The sequence below is a fragment of the Bombus pascuorum genome, chromosome 13 (genome assembly GCF_905332965.1).
Source record: "Bombus pascuorum chromosome 13, iyBomPasc1.1, whole genome shotgun sequence".
NCBI classification, from domain to species: Eukaryota; Metazoa; Arthropoda; class Insecta; order Hymenoptera; family Apidae; genus Bombus; species Bombus pascuorum.
The window spans coordinates 5,893,567-5,905,550 of NC_083500.1; the positions used below are offsets into that span (position 1 = coordinate 5,893,567).

Here is an 11,984-nt window from a genome sequence, read left to right on the forward strand (position 1 = left end):
TGATTTGGCTCTTCTGTGGAAAATTAAAGACATTTCTTATTGTATTATATTTTGTTTTATGAAAAAGTATTTCTCTTTCGCATTTGATAATAAGTTTAAGGTAATTAATTCACAAAATAATAATATAACCATATCTTCTATCGCTTATTCTTGTACTAGGTAATTTCCAAATTATATAAATATTTTCCTTTCATGCAAAGTAAAAATGATCACTGTTTTCTAAATATTAACAATGAAATATCTTTTAGAAAAGGAGAGAGAAATGACTGAGGAAGAAATCTGTGGATTTCTAGATGTCAAGTTTTGTGGTAGCAAGTCCAAAGTTCATAAGGTAAAAAAGAGAACATTGGGCCCTTGGAAAGTTTGGAAAAGGCATTGGTGTTCCTTTCAAAAGTTAGGTTCTGAATTAGGAGTCAGAGTAAATCTTGATTATTGTATTGGCAACGATAATAGTTCATCATCAAATGACAAAGAGAATTTCATAGTAATACCATTGGATGCCATTATTTGCCGTACCCAATCTAGATCTAAGCAATTTGCTTTTGGTATATTTCCTATCAAAGATAGGAAACCATTGCTCTATTTAGCTGGTAATTCAGAGACAGAGTCACAGCGGTGGATGGCAAATATTAGACAGCTATTAAGACCTAGAAAGCTTACATTTGCACCAGGATCTTATAAAATATCTATGGTTGACAATCCACATTCCAAAGCATCAGGATTGACAGGTATTTAAGTCATTATTCATAGAAAGAATCTGCGCTTCTTGAAGTTTAATTACCATAGCTTTTTTCAGGACTATATGGTGATTTGATAACAAGCACGCTAGGAGTAATAATAAAGGATATTCATTCTGGTGAAACATTAGAGAATTTTGAATGGGATGAACTAAATCAGTTTCACTTGATCACGGCAGGACGACCAGATGATGTTAAATGTATTTGTGTGATTCATACATCAAAAAAATTCCGTGCTGGAATTGGTGAACTACATTTGTTTTGTTTAGAAGCTGGTAAATTGTTGCAAGATTTGGTAACTCAGGGCCGTGGTCCAAGACACAAGCAAACTAATGGACGACCTTTAAGCTTAAGTGAAGGCGATATTAGAGCAATATCCCATGATGAACGTTTGCGAAGTTATTCAATAACAACTGGAAGAGTGGAATTCAAAATATTATCTAAAAGAAGAGAATCTAATGAAAGATATGAAGAAATAAGCTATAGAATGTCTGGTAAAATAAATGAGGATGTTTATCAACCAGAACCATATGGCCATTATCATGTTAGAAGATACTCTGATATTTCTACAACTTCTGGGATTTATGAAGAAATTCCAGATGAATCTGACATGAGTGCAGTAGCTGCCTCAAATTTTTATATGGAGAATCTTTTTTGTAATCGACTGTCAGAAGAGCCACCACCTTTGCCTCCACGTCAGAGGTGCGCTTCAGAGTCCATGAAAGGAAGCAGGTTTGTATTCGTTCAGTTTTTCTTCATGCAATATTATGCTTGTTTAATATTATATTTATTTATATTATATATATATATATATATATATCTTTTTAAGGTTGCAAGATATTCGGGCTTCTGGACCTAGTAGTTTGCCTTTAACATCTCATAAAAACTCTGTACGGATCGAGAAAAACAATTTAGGATTCCAAAGAATAACGGATGAGTCTAATTACGTTCCTATGTCACCTCGATTAAAAGATATCACGTTAGTAGAAATGCAAGCGGCTCTACAAGAAAATGATTACGTTATTATGCGATAGACGGGACATCAATTGCGCAGTAAACAAATTCTCGTGAGAAATCTGTTGATATTTGCTAATATTTGATCTCGTTTTAAAATTTTTTTAAAAATAAATATATACATGTTCGAAAGAAAATATAAAAGATGAGGCATGATTGAAGTTAATTCAATTATATGTAGATATAACAGAGAAGAGGTCAGAAACTAGTTTAAATTTTATTGAACCTACTGATTCGTACAAAATTTCATATATTTTATTCAAAATTATAAATTTGTACATGTGCGAGGCTTCCGTTATCGGAACTGTATTGGAGCGCGTTGTTGCAGTTTACCTATGTTATTTAAGTGTTAAATACGGCAGAACTTTTTAAATTTTCTTAATATTAAATATTCCTTCAGTCATTAAATTCTCTAGATTTTATATTTTTCTAAGCTAATCTGTAGCCGTTAACCGATATTTTGAGCCTAATCCGTGATTTGTAAAAATATCAAATTCTTCACGACTTAGAAGGGCTCCACGTACATCGTCCAAAACGATCACCTTCGGATATCTACAAATAAAACAAAAAAGACTGTCACAATTCCGCAATAATAATATACATACATATATGTATGTAAAGGGTATACTTGACATCTGCATTATAAAAAGTTGTGAATTTTATACGAAATATATGTATATATATACAAGTAGCCTGATTGAAACAACATATTTACCCATTATTACTGCATCTTTCCCAAGCTTTCGCCAAAGACATTCTGACTAAATCCTCTGCAAGGCATTCAACAGCCTAGCAAAATATAAAATATGTAGGAAATTTAATTTTTCATTGATTTTTAAATTATGTAAAAATATATATATGTAAAACATACCCGCATTATCATTCGACCAGCTGCGCCATGTACAACAGTAGGTACAATTTCTTCAGAAATTAACTTAATACCAATTTCTCTGGCAGTTTCACAAATAAAATCATAAAACGGCACTAATTTCTTTTCAAGTTCCAATACTGTAACTTTCGTGTTTACAAATTCCTTATGCTCTTTTCCTTCTTTTAGTCCTTTCTTGCTTTCTAGTGCAACATCAGTATTTACAACATCAACCTCAATGTCCAATTCATTGGATTGATGTAAATTAGAGTTAAGCAAATTATCATTCGATTGATCTGGATAAATTTGAAGCCACTTGCAGAAAGTATCAGGCTGTGTACATGTAAAAATGCTTTTGGCGATTGTGGAAACAGGTAAACTCTTCTGCTGTTTTATTGACCGAATACTCAAATTCGGACAAAGAGGCGTATAACCGTGCAATCTCGCCCAAATCATTATTTCCTTAGTGGTCCATAATTCTTCCTCCGTGAATGGCTTTTTCTTCATAAAATATCGTATCATCCTTGCTCGATTCCATTCACAGGCATTTCGCTTCGCGATACTATAGCTAAAGTATTCTTCTTCGCTCATGCAGGCATAAGGATGGAGTCGTCTGTAATCGGAGTCGGATGCATTCTGAGTTATCAAGGGCATTCTTCTAACAATAAATCGCAGTAGGCCTTGAACATTCGGAATATTTGCTATCTCAATTGTTCGGATAATTTCGTCGTAAAACTCCTTTTTACTTTGGAGCTTGTATTTATCCTTGCCTAAAGTGATTTTCTGACGTGATAACTTAAATTCCTTCAATTCTTGATTGTTCACTTTTAACATCTGTTCAGTAGCTGATTCTTTTTCAAAATTAAAAGAAAGATCATTTGGTGAATTTCTTCTCTCAGCTATCTTTAGTACTGGTATATTGGAATTTACATTTAAGAGAATACTTTTAGAGACATGAAGCTTTAATCCTTGTTGTACCTTTGTTCCATTAGGATCTCGTCCTTGGATTTTAGTTTCTGTGCCTAAAGGTTTCTTCAACAAACTAATACCACGAGAAGTAGTTAAATTTATCCTCGATTTTGTTGAATCGTTATTACGGGCATAATCCATACCTGCAATATCTACAGGAATCGTTTTATTGTTCTGAAGAACTAAGACATGTTTATTTCCAGATGGTTCAAACAATGGAGGAATAGAAATTTTCAAAGGACGAAGGTTCGAGTGAACTCTGGAGCAACTTAGAGGAAGTACTTTCCGATTAACTTCATCTAACAAAGGTATGCTTGTGTTTGTTAATTCCTCTTGTACCTTTAAGTCTGTTAAATATCCATTTATTAAAAATTCACTTGTTATTGTGTTATTAGTTTCAGTGACCTCCTCTCTATCTTCTTTTTGCTGATTATCCACTGTGACAATCTTATGTAAAAATGAATTAGTTAATGTTGATGAATGGTCAATAGTTAAATTTCTTTCAGAATCATTTAAGTACTTGGAACCACAATAATCATGATCAAGTTCTATATAAAATAAGAGTTTTTTCACATTTATTAAATCTTCATTAATTTCTATATTTTCTGAGGGTTCTTTCTTAACTACCACTTCACTGCTCTTATCTGCTAATTCTAATGTTTCATTTATGCTGTTATTTGTAAAATCAGTCATGAGATTAGAATCTTTGTCATTTTCTAGCTTCACATCGTAATTATGCTCGTTCTCATTAAAATCTTCGTCAATTACTTTACCCGTATTTCGTTTACAATTTCGGGAGTCTGCATAGATCCATATATCGACAAGTGTCTCGGATCCTAAAGTTTGTAGACCAGTATAAGTACGGTCTAATTTCAAATAATGAATTATGTCCATTGGCTTATTGAGAGCACTTTTAAAATGCAATTGTACTCTTAGCGGGAATTCACCCCAACCGCGTCTTGAAAGACAAAATGGTGCTGATGTAACTTCGACAACATCATTAGGTCTATAACTAGGATGTAAAAAGAATCGAACTTTGCTAACAAAATCATTAATATCAGGATTTTCTTTATTGCCTCTAACATACATTGTCCACTTGTGACTAGCTGCATCTTCTCTCCATTCTGGAGGAATCCATTTTGAAATGTTTCCAATAATTATACGTTTCCTCACTTTGTGCCTAATACCTCTCGATGGACATTGAGACTCTGGGACTCCACTTTTTGGTGGAATATATCGTGGAATTTTCTTTGGCCGTAGATCTTCGTCCGTTTCATTCCTTCTTTTCTCTAATCGGTAATGTTCGGAAGCTTCTTCTATTTTTATTGCAGCATCACCAGTGGTACTTGATGGGTATATGGAAATTGATTCTGATGTGGTAAAATAACTGTCTTTGTTAGATGTTGTTGACGTAGAAATAATTGAACTGTCAGATAACTTTGGTGATTTACCAATTAGCTGTTTTATTGCAGGATGAATTTGAGTTTGCTTTGCATCTCCATTTTGTGAATTTTGACACTGTTTGCGATTATAAAAGTCAGCAACAATAACATAACGCAAAAGATGAAGGATTTTTGATGCTCTATGCAATCTCTCTTGTAACTCTAAAACTTCTTTCTCTTTTGTATTAATTTCCTGGGAAAATTCCCTTTCAATAATAGCAGTTATTTTTCTTGCAGTACTGCTTCGTGCTAAAATGAAATAACAATAAAAACGAATGCAAATAAATACAATTAATTCTATATACTTTATTCATTGTACACATTCAATTTTTAGTAATGTTGTTACAAAAAGATAGTTCTTAATATTAAAATAAATGGAATATAAACAGGTTAGATACAATAGAAACATCGCATAAATATGATAAAAAATTTCATATATACCATTTTCTTCGTAAATTCGTTGATGTTTTTCGTCACTTGCATCGGATGGCCCGTAATCGGGATCTTGATCTTTTAAGGCACTCATTTACCATAGTTGTTTTCGAACGTATAATAATTAAATGGTAAGATATTTAAAACCTACTTTTTGTATTTTATATGTAATAAAAAAACTGTTTTATCGTTAATATCAGTTTCTTCTTATAATACTTGTAATTTAAATGATGACCATGTGCTTTGTAGTTCTTTTAAACCACCCTTTGAACAGAGGGTTGCAGTTCGAAGTGTTGATACAATTTTCTATAAACAAACGACAGAGGTTATATTTTCCATGAAATATTTTATTTCAGTCAATGATGCTGATTATATCGACAACAGAAAATTTATCGCACATTTGACAATAATTATCTTACATACATTATTACAAATCTGATATCATAGTGACAGAAATATATATATATATATATATATATATATGCATACATACATCATAGTTCAGTTTCTATATTGTCCATATGTTATCTCATGATACCGTTGAAATTTTCAAGAAAGCGTGACAACACATGTGAAGTATGTTATTAGTATTGTATTACATGTATACATACGTAAAGTTAGCTTAGTAACAACAGGTGTGCTTTGTAGTAAAAATATTTAATCAACTTTATTATTATTTCCCTAAAAGTGTAGCAAAGGAAATTCGTTAAATTTTATCAGTGTTTTCCATTCTACCTATTGTATATAATAGAAATCTATCGAGAATGTCGCTTCAAATTTTTACCTGAAAAATTAACCCTACTAATTTCTACTTGACTGATCGAAGTATGTAACATTTATTCATTAATATTAAAAATTCGAAAAAAAAACCTCGAGTATACTTAGGGAATATAGAGTTCGTGTCCTTTAAAATAACTAATAAGTATCTAGCGCAGGGACTTTTACGGTCGGGTATAGGGGAAATATCACGTGACAAATTGGCAATAGGTAGCCTCGTAGTGTGTGCTAATGTAGTCATGGCTGTCTGACAAAACATTCGAAATAACACGAATTAATGTAGTAGTTGGTCATCAAAGGTATCATGCCGTATTTCTTACAAAACGCATTATTGTCCTGATTTAAATTCCGAAGAGTTGATTAGTGACATATTACTAAAGGATCGATTCGCATCCACGTACGTCGAGGTGTACTTGGTAGATCATCGTTGAGAATAATAATAAATAAGTGGATAGAGCAATTGTGAATCAGGAAGGAAGTTACGGGGTTGAAGGCACGGTGAGCGTAAGCCTGCGAGGTTCTCTTCTGAAATCTTGTTAAAACGAGCGTCGCGTCTGAACGACCACCGACGATCGATTACGCAAGATGACCATTCTGTCGAAGAAGAAGACGAACGCCTCGAAAGATAGACGAGAAGGAGGCAGCACTTCCGAAGTCGACGTTCACGGAGTGCAAAACGAGCATACCTCCGGATCCATCACACTGCCTAATAGCCCATATCAGGTGAATGAATAATCCCTTTATTACAGCTATACTACTCGCACAAATACTTCTAGTTGCAAGTAGTTGCAAGAGTGAACCTTAAAACGACCTTTTGCAAACCGTAATAGGTACGTGCAGCGAACGGTTTCGCGGTCGATCTACACGGAGTTCAAACTGATCACGGATCTGGTTCTATCGTTCTTACAGGGAGCTCGTACGAGGTAGGAGACATAAAAGCTAATTTTTTTTTTAACCCCCAATTCCCATAGGTCACGTTATGAGAAAATATTTGAAATATTTCATCAGTTGTTCATTTTTATCTCTATTGATATAAAACGACATGTTTTACGAATTTACTTTGAGATACATGTAAAATATATTTTACTTTACTTTTTTATTTTTATTATAAATTACACATTTTTTGTTGGTGTATACATTTCATTATTTTAGTAAACAAAAAAAATATATGTTATAATTTGGATATGAGTACTATATTAGTATAGAATATATTCACATATTTCAGATGCACATAAAATCTCAAATGATAGCAAACAAATCAAATAACACAAAACATACTTTTTTCAAGATATTGTTAAAAATGAATGAAACCAAAATTCTGTCAACAATATTATAAATTAATATATCGGAATAGATACTAAACTGACTACTAGACTTACTAGAATGCATTAGAACCTATAAACTATTGATTGGCTTATGTTATAGAACAAATAAGAAAGAAGTATTTATAGGTGCCTATGGGAATTAAGGAATTAACATTACATTAAGTATTTTTCTTTCCTTTTTTATTATTAAATTTTTATATAAATACTCTTAATTTTAAATCATCCTTTTTTATGGAATATCATTTGTCATTTCCTATGTATATAATAACTTTCTATAGTTAATAAAAATATATTATAATGTATTCGACACTTATACATGTGTTCTTCTATTATATGTTCTTCTATTAAAGTCAAGTGTAGATCGTCGAGAAGATAAACATTTTGAAGAAGGAAGTGGTCCCAGTCATGGTAAACGCCACAGACAACGAGCAAGTCCGCATAGGTACTGTATGAAAGACCAAAGAATTCCCAAATTTGTTTTATATCATTGTATTATCTATCATTTTAGATATATTCAGTTTGGTATATTGTATTCAGAAATTTATGTTTTGTTTATTTTATGTTGAGTATTTATTTTACAGTGGTTGTATTGGAAGAAATTCACGTTCAAAACGCGATAGAGAAAGAGATAGGGGTCGAGAAAGAGACAGGGAGAGAGAAAGAGAACGTGAAAGACAAGCTACACCTCCTACTGCATCTAGCAGTGGCTTACAAGGTTCATATTTGTAATGCTTCTCCTATGCATACATATATTAAATTTATCATTTAATATTAGAACAAGCATAGATCAACTTAAATTATATTGAAAAAAGACACTTTTCTTTGATATTAAAATTTTTTTATATAAAATAAGAAAACATTTCTTAGAAAAATAAATAATAAATAATACACTTTACTTAGCTGCAGATGGTAGTGTCATAGCCAATAATCGAATGGCTATTGTTGGGGCTGCTGCAAATATAGAACATGAATTAGCTAATGGATATAATAGTGGTGATGAATATACTGGCAGAACTGGAAATAATCTTACACTGGCTGAATGGCAAGAGGTTAGTTATGAAATGATAGATAGTTATGACAACGGATAATTTTCATTGTCAAATTTTTTGATTATATTTTTCTTTTTTACAGCGAGATAGATGGTTTGAGAAACGAATGCGAAAAATGGGATTTATCGTCAAAAAGATGGGTGAGGATGGAGCATGTCTATTTAGAGCTGTTGCAGATCAAGTTTATGGTGATCAAGAAATGCATGGTGTAGTTCGGAAGCATTGCATGGATTATATTGTAAGTATTGAACACAAAAATGATAGAAATCCATTATTCAAAAATAAATTTATTAATTATATGATGTGATTTTCTAGGCTTCCAATCAAGAATTTTTTTCTCACTTTGTAGCAGAAGATTTTAGCACATATGTAGATAGAAAGCGACAAGAATATGTACATGGAAATCATATAGAGATGCAAGCAATGTCTGAAATGTATAATCGTAGCATTCAATTATATTGCTACAGTACTGGTGCGTGTCAATATGCGCTTTGGTAAAGTTAATCTTTTTGTGCTTTTAATATTACCTTTTGTAATTCTACACAGAACCAATTAATATTTTCCATACGATGGTCGAAAGTGATAATGAACCGATACGATTGTCTTATCAACGTGGTAGCCATTATAATAGCATAGTAGACCCATATAAAGCTACAATTGGTGTTGGTCTTGGCTTACCTTCATACAATCCTGGTGCCGCGGATCGACAACTTATATCAGATGCAGTCCGTCAAAGCGAAGAATTACATATTGAGCAGGTGAAGAATTACTATAGTTAATTGTTATATTTAAAATCGTTTTAAACTTTAAACTTCTACAATAAATGAAAAGAACAATTATTTTTGTGCACAGACGATGCTAGAAGATAAAATAAAAGCAACTGACTGGGAAGCAACAAACGAAGCCATAGAAGAACAAGTTGCTAGGGAAAGTTATTTGCAATGGTTAAGGGATAATGAAATGCGAAAAGCTGTAAGTTCCACGCAATTTTTGTCTATTATTTTAGACGAGTAATTCTAAAACATTGTTTCGTGATTAATAAAGAGATCAGCGAGTAGCAGCAGTACAAGTACAGTAACAAGTGCGCAACACAGTCACGCTCATTTTCACCCACATGGAGGTCGTGGTCAGCAACGAAGCCACACTTCTTCTCCGACCACGACCCAAACTAGCCAAGATAATTTGCGTAATTCTCCAAAAGTCCGTTTCTAGTTACTAATGTTATTAAGACAATGTAGCCTATATATATTATGTTGTATATTATGTTTTGTATGTTTTAATTCATAATTTCAGGTAAATGATTCGGTAAGATACAATAAAAGGTCTCCGCAACACCAGTCAACACAAGGATCTACCATGTCTCACCTTGCCTCAGATTTTGAATCTAAAATCTCTCAGGAACCTGTACCAGGTAGTAGTAAAGAGGCTCATGCTTCACCAGATATCTCGTTATTCAATCGTCTTCCTCCCGAAGTATTTGGTAAGTCAAGTATTAGTGGTTAAATTAAATGTCAATAACTAAGTTACCTTATGATATATAACTATAATATAGGTACAGGATATTCCATTTAACTGAAAACAGTGGGATATTTCACGAGGGATTAAAGCTATATTTTAACAAAAGTTGTTTGATTCGAAGGAGGATATCATATGGTGCAAATCATTTGCAGGTCGAGTAATGGAGATTTTAAGTGGAAGGTGAACTTTATTGTTTTAAATGGAATCATACATTTTTTAATATATTAGTCAATTCATCTCAGCATTTCATAGATGCATTATCATTGGATTTGTCAAAATAAAGTTAAAATATTTAAATAATCAACATAAATAGATTAATACTTTCTTATAGGGAATGTCGAGATGGATTGATTATTTTATTAAAAAATGTATGGTTCCATTAAAAAAAATGAAGTTGACCATAAAATTTCGCCTACTACTTAACCTGCAAAAAAATTATTTGCACCATATTATGTTCCTCTCTTACCGAACAACTTCTATTAAAACTTTTTTGGTTACGTTAATCCCTCGTGAGATATTCTACTGTTTTCAGTTAAATAAAATACTATATAATTAATTTTAAATATTTTGATCAAGAAGAATAATTTTTGCTATACAAAAGTATGTTCGTATATTTACTAGGTTTGACTGATTGGGAAGACAGTGATATACTCTCGCAAGTTTTGGCTACATCACAGCAAGAATATTTAGACAGCTTGAAACAATCACGGAGTTCTGCCTCTTCTGGAAATGATACTAACAATATACTAGATTCCAGTAATAGTTAATTTTTAAAATCGTTATTGATAAAGTTCAAAAGAATACTGAAGCAAAACTATATGCATTTGTATGCAGCGTTTTTCATAGGATGTGATATATCCAAAAAATAAGATAGTTCTAAATCAAAAAAATGAAGCAATTCTTAGTGTTATCACATGGTCATTAGTCACTAAGAGTCATCGACAGTTATGTTGAATGCATGCCTAATAAACTTAATTACTGGCTGCAAATCGTATCGCATTGATTTCTGCTAAAGTTATTGTGTACTTCAAATCAGATTCGAGTTGAAGCATATAGCGAGTTTCCAAAGAAGTGGTTGGATTATAACTTTACCAAATATTAGCACAAGTGTTTAAGTGTTTGTTTATTAAGGATGCATCTGCTTTTCTCCATTAATAACAAGAAATCTAATCAACAAAGAAATGATCACGTAAAAGCATCAAGAATTGTTTTCTTTAGTTAAAACGTCTTTGGTTTGACGTATGAGTTTGATAATGCATCTTATGGGATACTCTGTACATACTGCAGTATCATCTAATTCTGCATTGCACTAGGGTATAAGGTGGTTTGCTTTTTTCATTGGAAATAAATGTTTGGTGAGCATCGTTCAATTCAAGAATTGTTGACGTGTGCACGAGAGCTCTAAAAGAGAGTACATACATCGCGTTAACGTTCACACTTTTTGAAAAACTAGAGTAGCCATATTGTTTTGCCAGCAGTGTTTCACCTTATGGACAGGAACTTTTTTACGATCAAGTCTTAAAAAATAACCCTTTTTTGTCGTTGTCCATATATATTAAATTGTCTGCGTGTTCTTGAATGGCAGCATTTACTATTGTGAATTATGCAATTCAATCAGGTCAACTGCATCACTACATCCTTTTTTGTGGTATGATATAATACATCTAAACGCTTTAGGAAAAACATCTTTATTGCGTTATTTGTAAAAAAAGAAGAATAAAACTACTACATGTAATTTAATGCCCGAATTTTCCCTACCTTTGCATATGTGCTTTCGTTAATACATATGTATAGAGAATGTTTGCTAACGAATCTTAGAGACTTTAAATAGTATTAAAACAATACTTTATAAA

General features: G+C 32.2%; 3 protein-coding genes across 7 annotated transcripts; 2 read left to right on the plus strand and 1 right to left on the minus strand.

Annotated features, from left to right (window-relative positions):
- The first annotated feature begins 146 nt into the window (after positions 1-146).
- On the plus strand, positions 147-2,619 carry LOC132913406 (uncharacterized). Its single transcript, XM_060971732.1, has 3 exons — positions 147-728; positions 797-1,469; positions 1,567-2,619. The coding sequence occupies exons 1-3, from the start codon at positions 233-235 to the stop codon at positions 1,769-1,771; spliced, it is 1,374 nt and encodes a 457-aa protein (XP_060827715.1). The 5' UTR covers positions 147-232; the 3' UTR covers positions 1,772-2,619.
- Positions 1,985-6,359, minus strand: LOC132913400 (YEATS domain-containing protein 2). Of its 2 annotated transcripts, XM_060971718.1 has the most exons (6): positions 6,247-6,359; positions 6,074-6,143; positions 5,472-5,768; positions 2,623-5,279; positions 2,467-2,540; positions 1,985-2,303 (listed from the first exon to the last, which is right to left on the minus strand). In XM_060971718.1, the coding sequence occupies exons 3-6, from the start codon at positions 5,554-5,556 to the stop codon at positions 2,186-2,188; spliced, it is 2,934 nt and encodes a 977-aa protein (XP_060827701.1). In that variant the 5' UTR covers positions 5,557-5,768; positions 6,074-6,143; positions 6,247-6,359; the 3' UTR covers positions 1,985-2,185. The 2 variants fall into 2 exon arrangements, with proteins under 2 accessions (XP_060827701.1, XP_060827700.1); XM_060971717.1 differs by having other exon boundaries at positions 6,074-6,322.
- Positions 6,358-11,871, plus strand: LOC132913402 (OTU domain-containing protein 5-B). Of its 4 annotated transcripts, none has more exons than XM_060971721.1 (13): positions 6,367-6,538; positions 6,620-6,962; positions 7,070-7,162; positions 7,915-8,006; positions 8,146-8,279; positions 8,465-8,613; positions 8,696-8,851; positions 8,929-9,085; positions 9,160-9,371; positions 9,445-9,585; positions 9,658-9,813; positions 9,907-10,093; positions 10,753-11,871. In XM_060971721.1, the coding sequence occupies exons 2-13, from the start codon at positions 6,825-6,827 to the stop codon at positions 10,896-10,898; spliced, it is 1,761 nt and encodes a 586-aa protein (XP_060827704.1). In that variant the 5' UTR covers positions 6,367-6,538; positions 6,620-6,824; the 3' UTR covers positions 10,899-11,871. The 4 variants fall into 4 exon arrangements, with proteins under 4 accessions (XP_060827707.1, XP_060827704.1, XP_060827705.1 ...); XM_060971723.1 differs by having other exon boundaries at positions 6,372-6,538; positions 9,466-9,585; XM_060971724.1 differs by lacking the exon at positions 9,658-9,813 and having other exon boundaries at positions 6,358-6,538.
- The last annotated feature ends 113 nt before the right edge of the window (positions 11,872-11,984 follow it).

Bases quoted from the DNA above. Each gene is read 5' to 3' on its own strand.
- LOC132913406 (XM_060971732.1), top strand. From the start codon at position 233: ATGAAATATCTTTTAGAAAAGGAGAGAGAAATGACTGAGGAAGAAATC. The intron at 729-796 runs GTATTTAAGTCA...AGCTTTTTTCAG, and splicing joins CAAAGCATCAGGATTGACAG to GACTATATGGTGATTTGATA. The intron at 1,470-1,566 runs GTTTGTATTCGT...TATCTTTTTAAG, and splicing joins GAGTCCATGAAAGGAAGCAG to GTTGCAAGATATTCGGGCTT.
- LOC132913402 (XM_060971722.1), top strand. From the start codon at position 6,825: ATGACCATTCTGTCGAAGAAGAAGACGAACGCCTCGAAAGATAGACGA. The intron at 9,372-9,444 runs GTGAAGAATTAC...ATAAATGAAAAG, and splicing joins AAGAATTACATATTGAGCAG to AACAATTATTTTTGTGCACA. The intron at 9,586-9,657 runs GTAAGTTCCACG...TGATTAATAAAG, and splicing joins ATAATGAAATGCGAAAAGCT to AGATCAGCGAGTAGCAGCAG.
- LOC132913400 (XM_060971718.1), bottom strand. From the start codon at position 5,556: ATGAGTGCCTTAAAAGATCAAGATCCCGATTACGGGCCATCCGATGCA. The intron at 5,280-5,471 runs GTATATATGAAA...ATTTCATTTTAG, and splicing joins ACGAATTTACGAAGAAAATG to CACGAAGCAGTACTGCAAGA. The intron at 2,304-2,466 runs GTAAATATGTTG...TTTTATTTGTAG, and splicing joins GAAAGATGCAGTAATAATGG to ATATCCGAAGGTGATCGTTT.